Genomic DNA, 17,724 nt, shown 5'->3' on the forward strand with positions numbered 1-17,724 from the left:
TCTGGCAAGTAAAGGTGAAAGATCAGATTCAGAGAAGTAGGCTTTGAAATCTCTACCTGTATGTCTCCGAGAAGTTGGAGTCTAGGCACTCTGAAATAAGATATAGTCCCTTTCCTTCATATACCTGGGTACAAATCAAACCCTTGGCCTAATATCACTGCTTTTTGAGACAATTCAGAACTCCCTAGTGCAGATCCACCTTTCTAACAGACTGCCCAAACGTTTGAATTTGAGTCATGCTAGATGTTGGATGTGCGCCAGGGCCTGAACTTCATAATGCCATAACTTATGCATGTCTTTAGGCTTTAGTCCTTCACATTCCACAACATATTCATGATGAGTTGGAAGCTGCAGCCCTTATTGATCTATCCGTTCTCTACAACAACAACATATGGCACATTTCCATGGCAATAGGTCCCCCTAAAGGGGCTTCCTTCCTTTCCTCAGTTTATTGGTCTTTTTCATTATTGAATCATCAGAGATAAACACACACAGAGAAGGGTCAACATCTGGATCAATGGACAGCACACAAAGAGGAACTTTTCCATATTCATACAAGTGAGAGATTTCAGAAGATCAAACAATGCAGAATTGACAGGCCCTTAGCATATCAGTCTCATACATAATGTATTCTGGGAGCTCTATGAAATCAATACACATCTAACACCTTGAAAACCTTTGGGATTCAGCATGGCGGGGGGGGCAGAGGAGGAGGCAATCAAGACATATTTATGAGTCCAGTAGGGTGGGATATGAAGAGAGGGTTAAGCTCTCTGGCCTGGGCTTTCTGCCATGAGCACACTTTTGGTTAAATGCTGCAAATAGAAAATTGTACTTAGTTCTTTAACTCTGGAAGGATGTGGTGGTGCTGTTCCATCTGATGAAGTTTGATGAGACAGCCACAGAGTGGAACACATCTTACATAGTGATGTGGCTGTGTAGGAGGTAATCCCAGACCACCAGCAGCTGGTGTGCCATCTGTCTATACCCTCCCTCAACAGGGAGCCTGAAATGTTCTAACGTACCACCAGTAGGGAGAAGAGTCTGTCCAGACGGGTTAGAGCTTGGTTTGCCAGTGGTTGTTCTGACCTGGTTTCCTTCTAGAGGAAACTTGTGCTTATAAATCTCCCACTGAATCTGTACCATATTATCTTCCCAATGGTGTCTCCAGCCACTGCTGCAATGAATTTCCACTGCAGAACAATTTATATCTTTGATCACCTCAATGGTGCTATGAGGACAACAATAAATTGTCTAGGTTCAGTGTGTACATGTTCTTCTTTTGGGCCTTCAAAAAGAGAGGGAATAAGCTTTCCTACAGGTAGTACTCACAAAAATTTCACTGCTTTTGCAGCTTGTTACAGGGGAATTCTCCATGAGCTAATATTAGCTGCGCCCAGGCAAGTTAGAAAATACCACTAATGCTGGTTTTAGTCAGAAATGGGATGTGTGCTCTATTGGCATCCATACTGCAAATCTAGAGCCAGAACAAACAAAGTCTCTTGTGGCTATCTCTGTTACTCTGTGTGTGTTCCCCAAAGGCAGAATTCAAATTTGTTTATTTTTACCTTTCTTGGAAGATTGGGTTCTAAGTATAGATTTAAGATAGATACAGTTTAATTTGTTAGGATAATATCTGCAGGCAGGAAGGCAGTGGGTGTTGAGGAGAGTGGTCAATTGACTACTTCGTGCGGAATCCACCATGACTTTTCTTATTCTTGTGACTTGTTTATGTTTCAGCATTATTGGAAATGAAGTGCAGGAGTATATTGTTTCTGTGTGATACAGTATGTCTGTGGACCAAGGACTAGGTGTAAGTGTTCCCATACATTTGCGTTTATGAAATGGCAGATTGCACAGTAAACTCTTGAAAATGCTTATACAGTTTCTATTAAGCACACTGCAGGGTTAGGTGTGGTAGACGTTGACTTTACAGATTAGATGTCCAGAACTCTCATTATCCCAGGACATGTGCAAGCCAAGCAGCAGTGCTGTAGCCTCCGTGAACTCTTCTGTCCTGACATGCCTCAGACTGTAATGAAATGACACCCTGCAAGGTTTGTTCAGTCTCCATTAAACTGAGCTTAGTGATCCCACTTGCTGTGTAGTTCACATACACCGTATGGCATTTGGAGAAATTTGAATGAAAGAGAGCACTATCTAGTAGGTAGGGTGCTGTTGTCCTAGCCAAGTCACTTAAATTCTATCATCAGCTTCCCTATCTGAGTGAAAGTTAAATACACTTATGAGAAGGGTGCCAGCAGCTCTTTGGGATAAAGTTCCATTTTTTTTCACATGCTTGAACAATACTTTTCTTAATGTGGTTTTGGTTCATGACTGGTGCACGTCAGTGCAAAAATAATACAAAGCGCTTGGGTTTTCTGAGACAGAAAAACAGGAAACACAATGAAATTGTTCTAACAAAGCCGCAGAACGTCAGGACTGTCTGCCTTGGCTGATTCACAAAGCCTGTTTTAAACTGACTAGATGGGGCCATAGAAATGTTTCTATCTTGATAAATCTAGTTTTCGTGAAGGACAATCACCACCAGTTTCTTGGTGGCTCCTCTAGCAGCTCCGGTAGGCAATGCTGAGTGTCCCAGCTATCTGTAAGAGCTCTGGAGAGATTTCCCTGGATGTCCCGGCACATGGCATGGTCTTCCTCTCTGCAGAGGCCAGAGCCCACACAAGGCGAAGGCTTTGCCATTTCTCCTTAGCTAATACTTGACAAAAAAGGTAACTCCCCTGGTAATGAGCTCAGGGTTGCCTTTTACAGTTTTTGACCAGTGCCGGTGGGAAGTGCAAGGTCCAAGGCTTTTATAGTCATGGCAATAAAAGCCTGGGCTTGTCTGAGGGGGCTGCCCACTGCGGTGCTGTCTGTGGTCCGCTCTGACCGCGCTGGCAGCAGGGGCTGTGCCAACAGCTGCCAAACTCCGTGTCTATTCAGAGCATTGAGCTGTTTCATAGTTCAGACAAACACGTTCCTTGGTAGGTTACCTTCGACATAAGGTCTGCTTTACTAGTTCTCAATTCTTTTGAATTATCTGGTAAAAATCTCCGTCACACAAATCTTCATCTCTTTAAGGAGCCTGACAGTAGAGTGGGTGTATTGTAGGTACTATCAAAGAACTAATAATTTAAGCTAACTCATGTTGATACAATGCATTGTGTTTTGTAAGTTAGAGGGCATAATTCACAATGTACTATGTTATAGTTGGTTAAATGCATCAGTGCCTCAAACGTGTTGTTTGCAAATTGTCAAGTATTATAACTGGAATAAAAATATTGCTAAGTAATGTGTATATTTATATTTTTACAATGGGAAAGAAAGGAATTTCCCCTTTGGTGCTACTGATCAAATTACAGTATAGAACATGACTGGAAACCTCTCCTGAAACTAGGCAACCATATTTTCTGGATAGTAGTTCTACCTCTGAATAAGTTACTTAAATCTTTATTATCTCATAGTCTATCTATTTGTAATATAGGATGATCATACCTTCTTAATTATGTCTGTTGGGATTTAATTAATGTATGGACATTACTTTGAAAAATGCAGGGATGTTGATTATTGTTTAATAACGTAGTGTTAGATTTAAAAATTGATGATAGAGAAGCAATAAAAAGCTAACATGCTACCTTGCTTGGACTGCAAATGCCATTTTAAAGTATTACATAAGCAATAGCTTTCTTAATTTTCCACTCTCCAAAATCCATGTAATTATATTTTAAGGTAATAATATAAGCATATGTGTTAAACTTGAAACACGGTATGGAATTCTGCACTGTTCAGAGGGGATTAGGTGTGCAATTATGTAGATTGGAGATAATCCAAGTCAAAGGCTAAATACAGACCTTGGAATATAGCTTGCCTCAAGTAAAACTGCCAGTTGAATTCAATGAAAATTTTGTCGAAGACAACATATAAGTTTTAAGAAATCTATATGCAAAGTGCTCCAAGGCATACACCTCATTTGTAGCGGACGCTGTACTGTGAGATATCCCTAATCATACACCTGCTTATGTAAGCACTTAAAATTCATCACTAGCTAATAATCCTTTTGCTCCTGATAGGAAAGTTAATCACATGCAGAATTGTATCCCATCTTAGTAACTCACTGACACCATTTACTCTCCGATACCCAGCTGAGGCATCATGATGACTACAGCATCAAAGTTCAAAAAGATTAATACTTCAGGCTACCAGCTGTACAGGGCTCCCACTCCTGCCTCCTTACTGTCATCATGAGGAGACAGTTGGAACATCTTCCTTAGACCCATAGGTGTAGGTAACCTGAGTGTAGCCCTTAACCATTGTACCAGCCCTGGGTGTATCTCCACTGTTTATGTTCTATGTATTTGCACAGCAACAACTGGCAGTAAGGTTGAATTTGGTGCAGCCCATGTTCTGTAACAGTCAGGGACAACCACGGCTGAATGAGAAGCAGCCAGCGCTGCCGAAGCAGGCAGCCAGGGAATTCTAGAGGAGGCTGGGACACAGCAGAGCTCTTTTCCTCGTGCTCTCGTAATGCATGGCTAATTATCAGTGCTCTCAAGGGTTTTATTCAGGATGGCAGAGGATACATATTGTTTGCATAGATTGGTCAGAAGGAATTAAAATTGTTTGTCTTGTTCTTTAGCTAGGTCCCCCTAATAATTTCCCATTATATAGCATGCAGAATATTTTTGTAAGTCATTTGACTCTTTTTTTTGTGGGTATTCATTTCAAATAGGTTTTCAAGTGCACAGGTATTTGAATAACTCCCTATAAATAAATGAATTCTTCTAGCAAGTGAATTCTTGGACTCGATAGCTGGTTAAGTGTCCTTTAGTGTGTTTAGGAGCAGTCAATCACCACGTTCCTCCTATTATCTCTGTGAATAATGCAAAGTTTGTAACTCTCCAGTAGAAATACTCCTACTCATATCTGGGAGAAATAATGCTTCTAAAGACAGGGAAGGATCTCTCCCTGCTTTTTCTCTTTCTCTCCTCTGTGTTCAGTTACCTATGTGAATGACTGCTTTCTGGAGTAAACTTTTCTCCCACTGTTGCTGCTCCAGCCACACTGACATTTGCTAATGCTCTTTACAAAAGATGATTTCTATTTCTAGCCCGACTAGCAGTCCTGGGAATTAAAGTGCAACCTCTTTCCTGTCAGGATAGTTGCTGGTGAGCACAGCAGTGTCTAATTCAACATGCAATCCAGAGGCGGAGAGGGAGCTACCACTCTGGAGAAAAGGGCAGATTTTCATCAGCTCTTTAAGGGAATAATGTAGCAATTCCTCCCCATGCAAAGCAGAGGATGGAGATGTCATGTGTGACTCAGTAGGTGGCACTCTGTTTCTTGAGTCAGCACCGAGGCAGTGCTCCTGGCTGGGCTTGGTAGAGCAATTGGATTTGTCTTTGGTTTTGGTTTTAGCAAGATATGTTCATTAAAGATCTGTTCTTGTAAGGTTAGGAAGGTTGGCCATGGTGTCTGAGCTAATTCCATTGCTGGTGAGAATATCCTGGCTCCCTGGCATTCTCAGTTAGATTAATTTTTATTTTCACTTCCTTTCTGTGCACTTTCAGGCAGCGCCTCAGTTCAACCCAGAGTTGGCTGCCTTTCAGCAGAAGCTGAAAACATCCAAAAAGCTTTGTTAATTTAGAGGTGAGGTTGCTCAGATCTATTTCGTCTTGACAATGCAAACACTACAGAGCAAGAACAGAAGTTAAGGCCACAAATGTGCCCTACTCAGGGGCAGGTTTTGAATGCCATACTGGCACAGTGGTGCTGACTGGGCTAACCTCTGCACTTCACTATTTTCTCTCCAGTTGGTTGCAATCCTTCCTGAGCTCATGCACTATAATTGGTTACACTGCATCATGGAATAGTTTTGAAAAATCAAGGTTTATTTAATTTTAAAAAAGACATCTGAAAGCAATATTCCTAGCCTCCTGTTATATTATGCACCACACAGAACAGAAAAATGATCTACCTTTCCAGTCAAAACCCACAAACTAATATCTACAAAGTGTATATACTATCAAATCAACTGAGTGACACCAGCTATGCTTAAAGAGCGTATATTCTTGAAGTGTATTTGCCACACTAATTCTCAGATGCATTCTGTTACAACTACATAATATATTAGGAATTAAAAGATCGGAGGTACCGGTGCATGTTAAAATGTGATTTTCATATGTAAGAAGTGTGCATACAGTAGGATGTAGTGTAAAAAACAAGTATGTTTGAACAAGACATCTGGTTTATATAGTGCTGGCTGTTCCCTGTGCTGTGAGCTGTTCAGTCACACTGAGTCAACTATAATAAAACAATACTTTCATATTTATTAATTTTTTATGTAGGCTTTTGAAAACAGGAAGAGAAGTGAGAAGACAGGATAGCAGAGGAAGATGTCCATGAGATGCATCTCTGTTAAAGTCTTTTTCAAGCCATATGAATAGCTTCAGATCTGGTTAGACTTAAGAATCAAATTCAGGTCCTAATCCTTATTTAGCCTCAGACTTCCATGGACAAATCCCATTATCTTAATTTTGCCATGTGGCTTCTCTATCTGCAAGACAGGGATAATAACTCTATCTGCCTCTCATGGGTGCAGTGGAGCCAGTTTCATCACTGTCAGCTCTGTGGAATCCCTGGGTGAAAGGAACAACAGAAACAGAGAAAACATAGGTTATTAATAGCTGGTGCTTGCCCTTACATACATCACATGTACTGTTAGTCATTCTGGCCAATAATTTACAGGGAGTGAAAAGACGTTCCTCAGTGTAAATACAAAATGACACATGGATGATATTAGACCTCTGAGGTGTTGCGGCCCCTGAGAGTCTATTCAGTCTAAATCTAGTGATGCCACCCTGAGTGGATCATACTTCATATGTGGGTAAAATTAAAATGTGCAGGAGCCGTGGAATCTTAATAGTTAAATTTTAACTTCTAGGAAGTTTCCATTGTAAAGGCAAGTGAATTTCCTGTGCTGGAATTGGTGTGCAGACCAAATTCTTGGTGGTTTTCAGCTTTTTCTGCCTCCTTCGTAGAGTCCAAAGGTTATCTCCTCCCTGACACCTTGGATACCCTTTTATTAGCAGGGGTGCATTGGATACAAAAGTTTACCTTCTGTGTTTTGTAAGTGATGGCTTTAAAGGTCAGAACTGAGGGGAGCCTGTGACAATAATCTTGAGTCAGTAGTACACCCTTGAGGAGAACTGTGGTTTAAGAAACACATAGCAATGAATTTTAGCACTTCATCTTTGTTTGCCCACATTGCAAACCATGATTCTCTGCGGACAGTTCAGCAGTAATAGCAGATTGGGAGTGAAGAGCGTTTGTGGAGTGAGCTTGAAGATCTTAGAACTGGAATAGCAAGAAATGCTGTAAGTCAGGATGCAGGACAGCTGACTGTGATATGACCATGCTTGACTATAAGAGACTGGGGTAGCAGGAAGTGCTCCAGTCAGGCAGAAAGCATTTTACTGGGGTTGTGTGTGTGGAAAACATCTTACTTAAACTGTGAGCCATCCTAGCCACTGTTGCCACTGTCCCCAGTTGCCACTAAGTATTGAAATCACCAGTCAGTGTAAAAATAAGAGGCACAAAAATCCAAAGATCTCTGAGGACAGCCACTTACCTTTACATCTCTGCGTGTCTGGCCATGTCTGTCTCATGCCATTAATTTGAAACTTGGGAAAAATAATTTTCTTTGTGCATATCTCCTTCTGTATCCCCTAAGGCAAATTAAAGACGGCTGGGAGGTTATTTATTTTTGGTAATAATATACACACTGCTTCCAGACTTCCTGCTATTGTGCGATTATCTAGATTAATTGACTAGGAAAGCTGCAGCATCATCTCAGGCCCTTAATAAGGAAGACCGCAACATGGATTTATACAGTATTAATGCATATTACTGTGTGACACTGCCTTGCTCTTAGAAGCATATGGAAAAATCTCATTGCTGAGTGTCTACCAGCACCAACTGTACCTTTGTACTAAGTGAAGGATTGCATGCTACCTTGCCTGCAGGGGCATGGCACCTTGAGAGCAAGAGATAGTTGATGACATTTTTAGAAACCTTGTTAGTGGATAACTTTGCTCATACTGAAGTCAGTTACCATCAGCCGCTGCTGAATGTTTCTGAGAATTGCTGGTGTGCTGCTGGTTTGTGACCCTGTCTGTCCATGTGTAATAGCTGGAATCTTAAATACGGTTTTAGGTGCTTTAAAGTGTTATGTTCTTAACAGGGAGAGAGAATCTATAGAGAGAAGGCTTTTGAGGCATATTCTGCCCTTTTTGTTTTCCTGCTGAGAGTTTAACTAATCGGTGTAGTTGCCTCACTATAGTAATACTGTTCTGCAGCAGCTCAGTCTGGTCCAAGGCCCAGGCTTAAGCTGAACAACTCTTACCAAAGCTAGATTTTGAGGATCTTTAAGGCAAATCTATTTCTCCTAAAACATTTCAGTGATTTTGAGTGTCATCTGTCAGACAGATAGAGAAGCAGCATGCGTGTGTCCTTCTTCAGCAAACCCAACAGTTTCCTTCGTTACACCATTGGAAATCCAGTCACTCTGTTGACTTCACTGCTGTTGAGATGGTTGGTTTAAAGGAAGGCTCAATTCTCTCCCTTGTGTTAACGTGCTGTCACCTTTTTTACGGTCTAGGAAGACCACTTATTTGGTACTCAAGAGATTAATAATAATATAAAAACCATGCTAATTTGTGTGACTGACTAGAAGAGTCACTGCAGCTTTCTGAATGTTGCATCTTCAGGTTTAAGCAACCAAACCTGATAATCAGTTTGCTCTGTGTACTTTGCTCATTTGCTGTGACAAGGGCATCTTAATACAAGTTATTTATGATACCTCACAATATTATAGTAGCTGCCCTGTAGTACACAATGTAGAGCTGATGAAAACTTGGCAATGTGAAAGCACAATACATTGGCATCTCTACATGTGAAACATTTGGAGGGGACTGGAGCACCACTGTGTTGGGCAGTGAGGCTCCTTTGTGAGACTCCTCAACAAAGTATGAGACCCAGAAAAGTTTTTAGTCCTCACTCTGGCTGAGTTGTGGCAACATTGTGTGATTGTGTATCTTTTACACTAATACCTGGGGAAAATCTTAAAAAAATCCCAAACAAATACATTAGGAACTATATTCAGACTGTGTATGCCTTCAAAACCAAAAATGAATGTTGTTGTAAGGCGCACTGGATAATATTGACTTGCCACTAAAGTGAAGATAAGCTTCTTGGAGACTGTGCTTCATGCAACAGTAGTTAAATGTTGTTGTTGCTTACTTTAGAAATGAAATAGATATTTTCAGGCACGTGACTCCAAGCTTTATTGATTATTTCTGTACAACACAGGAGTCTATAGAATGTGGACTAAACTCCTAAAGTCCAGGCTCAGCGTAAGCTTGGCTCAGCAAGAAATCTAAACTGAACACTGTAGATCATAGCACAGTCTCCAGTTTCATCCTTATCCCAATGCTATCAGTGCTAGCTACTTCTGAAGAAGGATCAGACAGTAGGAGCAAGCCTGATGATTTTAGCTCCAAATGGCTTTATTGGCATACGAACTTGGAGGCGTTCCAAATACTTGTTCTCTCTCTCTCTTTACCTAACAGTTGTTGTAGTAACTGCAAGTATGCCAGTCTCTTCTTGGGTGGCTCTGAAGTCCCAGTTGAACTTTTCAAGTGGGCATGTCCAGCCATGTACTCAATTCCTTTCTGAACCCTCTAAGCCAGAAGATGAGTGTTCCTATAATATTAAGTACTTAATTAGCAGCTTGTGCACTCTGAGTACATCAGGCAGACCAGCAGAGCATAGGGAATGAATGACAGCAGAGATGTATAAAGCACATTAGTTCTGTTGACCTGGGCTCCCTGATCTCCCACTCTATAGCTGATCTCACATGTCTCTGTCTTGTTGTCCAGGTTTTATTGGGATTTGACCATGCTGCTCCTGATGGTAGGGAACCTGATCATCATCCCTGTGGGCATCACTTTCTTCAAGGATGAAAACACTACCCCATGGATTGTCTTCAATGTGGTTTCGGACACGTTCTTCCTCATCGACCTTGTCCTCAACTTCCGAACAGGTATTGTGGTGGAGGACAACACAGAGATCATCCTAGACCCACAGAGGATCAAGATGAAGTACCTAAAGAGCTGGTTTGTGGTGGATTTTATCTCTTCCATCCCCGTGGACTATATCTTCCTGATTGTTGAAACCCGCATTGATTCTGAGGTGTACAAGACAGCCCGGGCACTGCGCATCGTGCGCTTCACTAAGATCCTCAGCCTCCTGCGGCTTCTGCGGCTCTCCCGGCTCATCCGGTATATTCATCAGTGGGAGGAGGTGAGCAGAGGCTGTGATGCACTTGCATCCTAAATCTTTTCTCCACTTATGCTGGTATTAGACAAGTGCTTTCTTTGAATGCCCATTCTCCTACTTTATGCCAGTGTGAATGCTAAAAAATTGTGTCTTGAGTCTAATGCTTTGCTTTTAGCAGGTTCCCGAGAGGACCTTCAGCATATTGTTACTTAGTCACTTGAGACTGTACTATCTGCTTCACAATCATAATATATATAATCTGTGGAGATGATGCATGGGCTGAGAGGAGAGTAAGTACAGGTGGACCCCCTGCAGGAAGTGTGTAGTTATAGAGCTGCCTGTGAGTGGAGCAGTTAGCCAGACAGCAGGGTCTTGCCCTCTCAGAGCCCCAAAAGGTCCAGAAACAGCTCAGAGGAAAGGTCTAGAGACAGCTGATTTACAGCACTTCTGGCATTTGTTTACCCAAGCATCTTCTTCTTTTACATGCTTATCTTTTGAATAAATGGCTTGGTGATGTATTTATAACCTTCTTGCTTTCTAAATTCTCTGACACTATGTTAAGGGAAAGAGGAAAGAAGAGCAATCTGCGGACAAATAGGGTCTGTTTAAAGACATAAAGGTCTAGTGAAAAGCAAGAGGCCCGCTACCCCTGGACCCTGTGCTGTTCCCAGGGGAGTTCCAATACACAGGGTGAGTTGTCAGGCGTATTGTGAGTGAAGCCACAACCTTACAAGTAGCTTGAAAGTAATTATTTTCCTGTCTCCGTGCTCTCCAAAGCAGAGAGAAAGCTCCCTGCAGCTTTCTCCACGTCAGGAGCATATTTTCAGGACAAGGAAAGCTGGTCAAGGCAATTTTATCTTCCTCCCCATACTTTCTCTTCTGCTTTGGAGCAGAGCCTGATGCAGAGCATGATCTAATGCAGAGCGTGCTCCTGGGAATGTGAAGGGAAAGCAGCCATGCAAGTCATGGCTAGATTGCACTGAGCTGTCAGAACACTAATTCATGATAGAGCTGAACCGTTTCCTCCTCCCAGCATCACAGACTCAGAGGGAGAGCATTGGTGCATACTTTACAAATTTCAGGCTTCATCTTTGTGGTGTTATAATTTGTGAATGCTTCGCTTACAGCAGAGCGTAATGCCTTGCTGAAGTTAGGGATGACATTGTGCAAGGTGCTGTACAGATGTACAGGAAGAGACTGCTACAGCCCTGAAGAATTCACTACTAGGTTAATTTGCTTCATAGCACAGGCAGGCAGGAAGTGCACAGAGAGATGGAGATAAATAAAGCAGAAGTGTCTTTCCCGGTGTGACTCAGTAAGTCAGAGACCGAGCAGAGCAATGAAATATCTCCAGGTCTGTTGCCTTGTCTGTTGGTTGTATTGCTTCTCTGTCCTCTAATCCAAGAATGCTCAAGAAAGGCGATTTGGTGGCTTAGGCTATTGTTAAAATAGCTCCTTCATACAGATTTACATGTAGCCACAGCAGTGCAGAGCTCTGCGCTTGCTTGTCTCTGCTTCTTGACTTCCTTTCCATAAGGTGGTTGAAGAGGATTTAAGTATATTTGCTGTTGATTGTACTGAATTTGTTTTAAAAATAAATGAAATGAAAATAAATCAGCGCCCTTTCCCTGTCTTACTTCTCATACAGTTTCACTGAGCAGCCATTTCTAGTTTCGGTCTCGTAATACAAATAGGTGGGGCATTTTGCCCTTTTGCTGTCATGGGTACCGGGGGACAGCAGAGCCAGGCGCTCTCTGGATCCCCCCTGAAGAACAGACTCCCTGGAGTGATGCAGTGCTGCAACTGGAAGGGACAGATGGTGTTGGATTGCAGTTTGAGACTGCAATGCAGACACTGTTATGCATTGCAGAGCCCAGCAGAGCAAACATAATAGTCTTTTTTTCAAACAGGGCTCGACCCAAGCAGCAGTTTCCCGGAGAGAGTATGACAGTAGGAGGTTTTCCACCTTCTTGAATGAGGGAGGGAAGCAGAGAGAAGGGGCAATCCCTTGTCATTGGTGCAGTGCATGCTACAAAGCAACAAGGAGACGGGGAAGAGAAGTTCTTCATCTTTGCATGGGAGTAAATGGTTGTGCTCCCTGGAACTACACTGACAGTTCTTTCTTCCTCTTACTCTGAATTGCCTACAGATGATCCATCTCTGAAAGTTCACGTTCATCTTTCCTCACTGCACAGATCAGCAGTGGTGATCTGGAAGTGTTAATTCCTGTAGGAGAGAGCAGTGTTGGACTGGACTTGCTCTGGGTCTACGCAAGGGGCAGGTTGCTGTGCAGAGTTAAAGAAGAAGGAGGACTGTTGGGAGAGGGGGTTGCTGAAGGCTTCTGTTCTCCTTTGCTCCCCCACACCATCCCACTCTATGTCTCATCTGCTAGGTAGTTTCCTTCTCTCATAGGCTCTTTGCATATGACCAGATAAGCTAAAAAAGACTTGTGAGTAGGGCATGCTGGTCCACTGGAGAAGAGTATGTGTGTGAACTATAGGAATCTATGTAGGGAGGTCTGAGGCAGAGTTAATAGAGGTGGATGGACTAGTCAGAGAGGGCATGTGCCGTGTTGTGTCTGGATAGAGCATCCCCGCTCACCTGTACTGAGCTTATGCAGTGACTTGATGAATCAAAAGTTTTGAATCAGTGCTGCCATGGGAAACTCAGCTCCTTGCTTATAACTGTTGCTGAGACTCTGGGTCCTGTATGAGGAGGAGAGGGGGATCCATTATACACAGAGATTTTAATCTACTTACTTGGCTTCCTAGATGGACATTACATCTGTGCATTAGTGTAACTCTGAGTGAGTACAGGGATAAGTGGTCACTTCCTGAGTTCACAGTGAGCCTCTCCGTTTCTTCCCCTGCAATTGTCCATGCTCTGCATGAATTTATCACTCACCCTGCAGTGAGGAGAGAGCAGCCTTTTCTAAGGCTGCAATGCTGTAAAACAGCCAGCCACTCATCAGTTCCAGATCAATGCTAGTCATGAGTCTGTGGGCTTGAGAGCCAGTGGTTTGAAGTGCCTGCACCATTCTGGCTCAGCAGTGGACTACTCTGACATCCTCCCCCAGGTCTGAAACAAGTGCTTTGGGGACTGCAGCTGGGCAAACACCCTAAAGAAAAAAAGAAAAGAAAAAAAGAAAAACAATCTAATGCACTCATGTTTACTGGAGTATGAAAATAAGCTTAATCCCGAATGTAGCTGTTTTATTTGCATTATCCATTTTGCATGAGTGGTCCAATGAATGAATTACCAGTAGGGCACAATATAAATAGAGTCTTTTTGAAATGTCTGCCTTACCTACCCTGCAGTAGGAAGCTTGATTGCAATGTAGGAAGGCATACTTGCACTGGCTCGAGCCTAGCTTGCCTGAATATCATATTATAAACTTCAGCGTCTGGTAGTTACCAAGTCCATGAGCAGAGACCCAGGAGGGCTGGCATGGTCTGTGTCTGGAGCTGTACTGCCAGGGTAAGAACAAACAAGGGTACTCCAGTCATGCCTTGGTCATACCCAGGGAAGCTCTTGTCATCTCGGCCTTTGAACCACTCCAACAGCTCTTCAGGGTATCTGGGTTGGTCTGTGGTTCTTGACCACATGAAAATGGAGGCACACTGTTGCTCACAGAGTCAGGAGTTGGGCCTTCACACTGTTGTCTCTGAGAAACTGTTCAGAGAAAGTGGACTCTGAACATTAACATCCTACAAACCTTATCCCAAGTTCACCTAGCAGAAAGAATAAAAGCAGAATAACACCATGTAACCGATATACTCAATGAAAATGAACCAATGCAGTTCAGGTTGTGAGTGTTAAACAAAAAAACCTCTTTAGGTCTTTATAGGCAAAAATGATTGAAATTTTTTTTTTTCCTAAGAGCAATTTGTGGGGCTTTCCCTATTTTATGCACAGCATCTAGCCTCATGCTTAGAGCCAGGATGCAGTAACCTGTATTTAAGATCAAAGTATTTTGACTTATGAACAAGGAACTTATGAACAATTTATTGGGACAATCATAAAATCCTACTCCTATAAATTGGTTTCCAAATAGCACATAGGATTAGATAACCAAAATATTTTGATTTCAGAATCTGTGTGAGGAATTATGATGGGAAGGAAAGGAACTAACTGGTTTTCACATATATCATGATGATAAGATTATCGTGAGAGGATTTTTTCAGATTTTTGTCAGAAAAAATTTATAGTTTTCAATTTTGGCAGCTGAAACCTGACAAAAAGGACAATTTGGTGATTTTCAAACTATTACATCAATGAAAACTTGAAAACCTTCCTGAATGTTGTCCTTTTCTTCCCTTGAGTTTCCATATTACATGGAAGTTTTAGAATGGAGGGAATGCATCTTCTCAGGTCTGTTACTGACCACAGATTACATCATCTGAAAGATGACATCACTTTAAGAAGATTCAGAGATATTCAGAAAACTGATTCAAAAGCTAGAGGGCTTATGTGTAAGGACTAGGCGAGAGCTTCCAAAGACTATGAGAATATGGCTCCCAATTGATTTTCATTTTGATTTGAACAGCTAATTCCCTTAATTTTTTCTGACCTATTTGTAGCCTTCCTTAAATTAAATTAACATAACATGGCTAGTGGCCTGGGGAATGTAATGTTAGGCCAAATCCATAACTGGATCCTGAGAGGGAAGGAGCTGGGCAAAATGATTGTTCTCAAGTAGCACAGCAGGGTCCCATTCCATGAGCAGTTCAAAATAGCTTAGCAGACTTTTTATCGCTATGATTTGCAATTCTGTTGTGTTAAATAGCAAGGCAGACCCATGAGAGTAACTCATTAAAACCTCTGGACACCCTTGAGTAAAATCAGACTCAACAAACACTGGTAATGTGTCAGGGAGGGGGAGACTGGGCTGGGTTTCTTCCTAAATTTGCATTACCTCATTTCTGAAGGCAGCATTATCAAGCATTTGTCTTTAATGTCATTACAGGAGCTTATTAGAACCATAATGCAAGTTACAGTAATTTGCATTCTCACTGCACAAATTGACCCAAAACTCAAGCATCTTTTCCTTCTAGAGAAAATCCTGGCTGCACTGAAATCGATGTCAAGAAACTCTTGTTGACATATAGAAGAAGGTCGTTCAAGATTTTACCACAGCCTTTTACATTGAACTGTTTTCACTTGTGCTGCACAACATCCTTGCGGAGGGAGGACAGACAACAGCAGGAAACAGATGATCTCCATTCCTGTACAGACATTGTGTTTTCCCTCACTTGCCCGTGGGCAGCTAGTGATCCATGCCCTGCCCTGTGCCATGTTACCTTTCAGGAGAAAGACACCTAAAAAGTTTTTTGGTGGCGTTTGTCTTTAGCAGGAAGTTCTGCTATAATGCAAATTAAGCTTCCCACCTGGACAATAGGAATACAGTTTCAAAGAGAATATAATAAAAAACGGGTTATAATGAATTATAAGGAGCCAGGCAAATATTTGAATAGTTGCGCAGCTACAGAGGTTGCCATAAAAAGGAAAAAGCCTTTTATTTTTTTTACGGTCACCTTCTGGCAGTGCTTAATGTGTCTTCTGTCAACAGGATGGTATGATAGGGGGAATAGATGGCTCGAGGAGTTGGGATTAGGGCACGGAGCCATTTGTCTCTAGGTCAGTAGTTCAGATCCAGCTTGTAGCAAGTGAAAGTAATTTGCGGTCTCATGGATGTTTTTTCTCTGATCTGTTCTTAGTAGACAGGTGCTTGTGTGACAAAATCATCTAGGGGACTGGCCCTGGTAAGCCTCAGTCTCCCTGTAGCAGCAGCAATGGGGTTAAATTCCCCCACACATCTGAAGTGAAGACCCACTGACCAGGGTGTAAGGCATGTTAATAAGAGGGTCTTGCGTGTGCCCAGCGTCTGTGTCACAAGGGCCATCAGTCTGAGCTTTTATGCTGGGATGGAATTACAAAGGTTTTCAAAAGAGATAGGCTGGTCTCCTAATGATCTCTAATCACTGTGATAGCTGGTTGCTGCTCCAGCCTTTCATTTTCCTCTTCCCTCAGACTCCTCCTAGCCTACTCCTTACATGTCCCTTCACTGGACACTGTGGTAAGTTTGCCTTTCTCTTGGGGAGCACACATCTCTCTATTTCTCTGCCAGCACCAGCTGCCGGCAGCTCAATGCCCATATCTTGCCAGCTGCCTGTCATTTTTCTTCAGGCCATTGTTTCTGGAGGGCGGTTTCTGTCAGGCTTTATTATTGCTGTTGTGTTACAATAACAGAGGGTCCTCAAAGGAAAAGTGCTGGAGTCTGGCATGAGGAGATTCCTCCTGCAATCAGTGTCATTTTCTAAGATTTAATACCATGGAGGCTTCGCCCTTTATTGATGAGGCATGCTGCAGCTGCAGCGATGTAGGGACCCTGGGCCCTCAGCATATTGACACGGCCTGCCGTGTTGCTGTCATACAGCATCACGGCATGCTTATGGAGGGTGTTGTGACCTACATCAAGTACATTTGTAACAGGCAGAGGGGTCTGGAGAACCCTGTACTCTGACTGCAAAGCTTAAGGAAAACTTCTGGGAGCCTTCTAAATCACAGAAAAATCCTGTGAGCTCAGGAACCAGCAAGGGCAGTGCCCAGTTCCCTTAGATGTGTAGGAATAGAGATTCACACCTCAGTAGGGATGTGCCCCATAGAAAAAGCACTGTGAAGGCCAGCCTGAAAGGCCTGTACCCTCTGTGAGCACCTCAGGTTGTGTACGTGCGCTAACCAGCCTGCACAGTGCTCTGCATAGCCAGGGCTGAGCCTTGTGTCAATGTATCATACGGTGTATATGTGATGTACATATATATAGTGCTGATGTTAGGAACAGCCAATACAGCTTTTGAAGCCATTCAGAGGGAGATTCCTGTTACCGTTTGCGTTGCTGACCCAATGCCAAATCTGGTTTTGTCTTTTAGCAGTATGGGAATCATGTTCTGCCAAACTCACCCAATACTTTAAGGCCAGTGTGTCTAAGGTACATTAGCCTTGGCAAGTGATAGCAAATTAATTGCTCTTCTCGTTGAAGCTTCTTCCAGGAAGGCACTATTGATTGCATTCATATCAAGTGAAAAACTTTAATGAGGTAGCTGAAGAGAACAGCATTTCCTTGCCTCACTTTTTGTATTTAGCAAGACAGGGTTGGAAAGGAACGTGCCGAATCCGTAAGTTGTGTGAATGAAGCAGGAGCTTGGCCCAGATAGGACCACGGAAAAAAAAATCAAGTTGGTTAATGGGGGAGGAAGAAGAAGGGATTCGGGAGTGTAAGAAGGAGCATGGCAGCATGGAGTTGCTTTTTGCGAAGAGAGATTGAAGTCAGTTACTTCATCTCCCCACAGAGCATCCTCATGTGCTCTGAGCCAGTCACTGGGCAAG

General features: G+C 42.6%; 1 protein-coding gene across 1 annotated transcript in view; it reads left to right on the forward strand.

The window, feature by feature from the left end:
• The window catches only part of HCN4 (hyperpolarization activated cyclic nucleotide gated potassium channel 4), a 104,596-nt gene that overhangs the window by 19,574 nt on the left and 67,298 nt on the right, over positions 1-17,724 (forward strand). The window contains exon 2 of the mRNA XM_072871667.1: positions 9,939-10,362. Coding sequence (XP_072727768.1) covers positions 9,939-10,362 — 424 coding nt within the window. The remainder of the gene's footprint in view (positions 1-9,938; positions 10,363-17,724) is intronic.

Source organism: Ciconia boyciana, chromosome 8 (genome assembly GCF_034638445.1).
Source record: "Ciconia boyciana chromosome 8, ASM3463844v1, whole genome shotgun sequence".
Classification (NCBI taxonomy): domain Eukaryota; kingdom Metazoa; phylum Chordata; class Aves; order Ciconiiformes; family Ciconiidae; genus Ciconia; species Ciconia boyciana.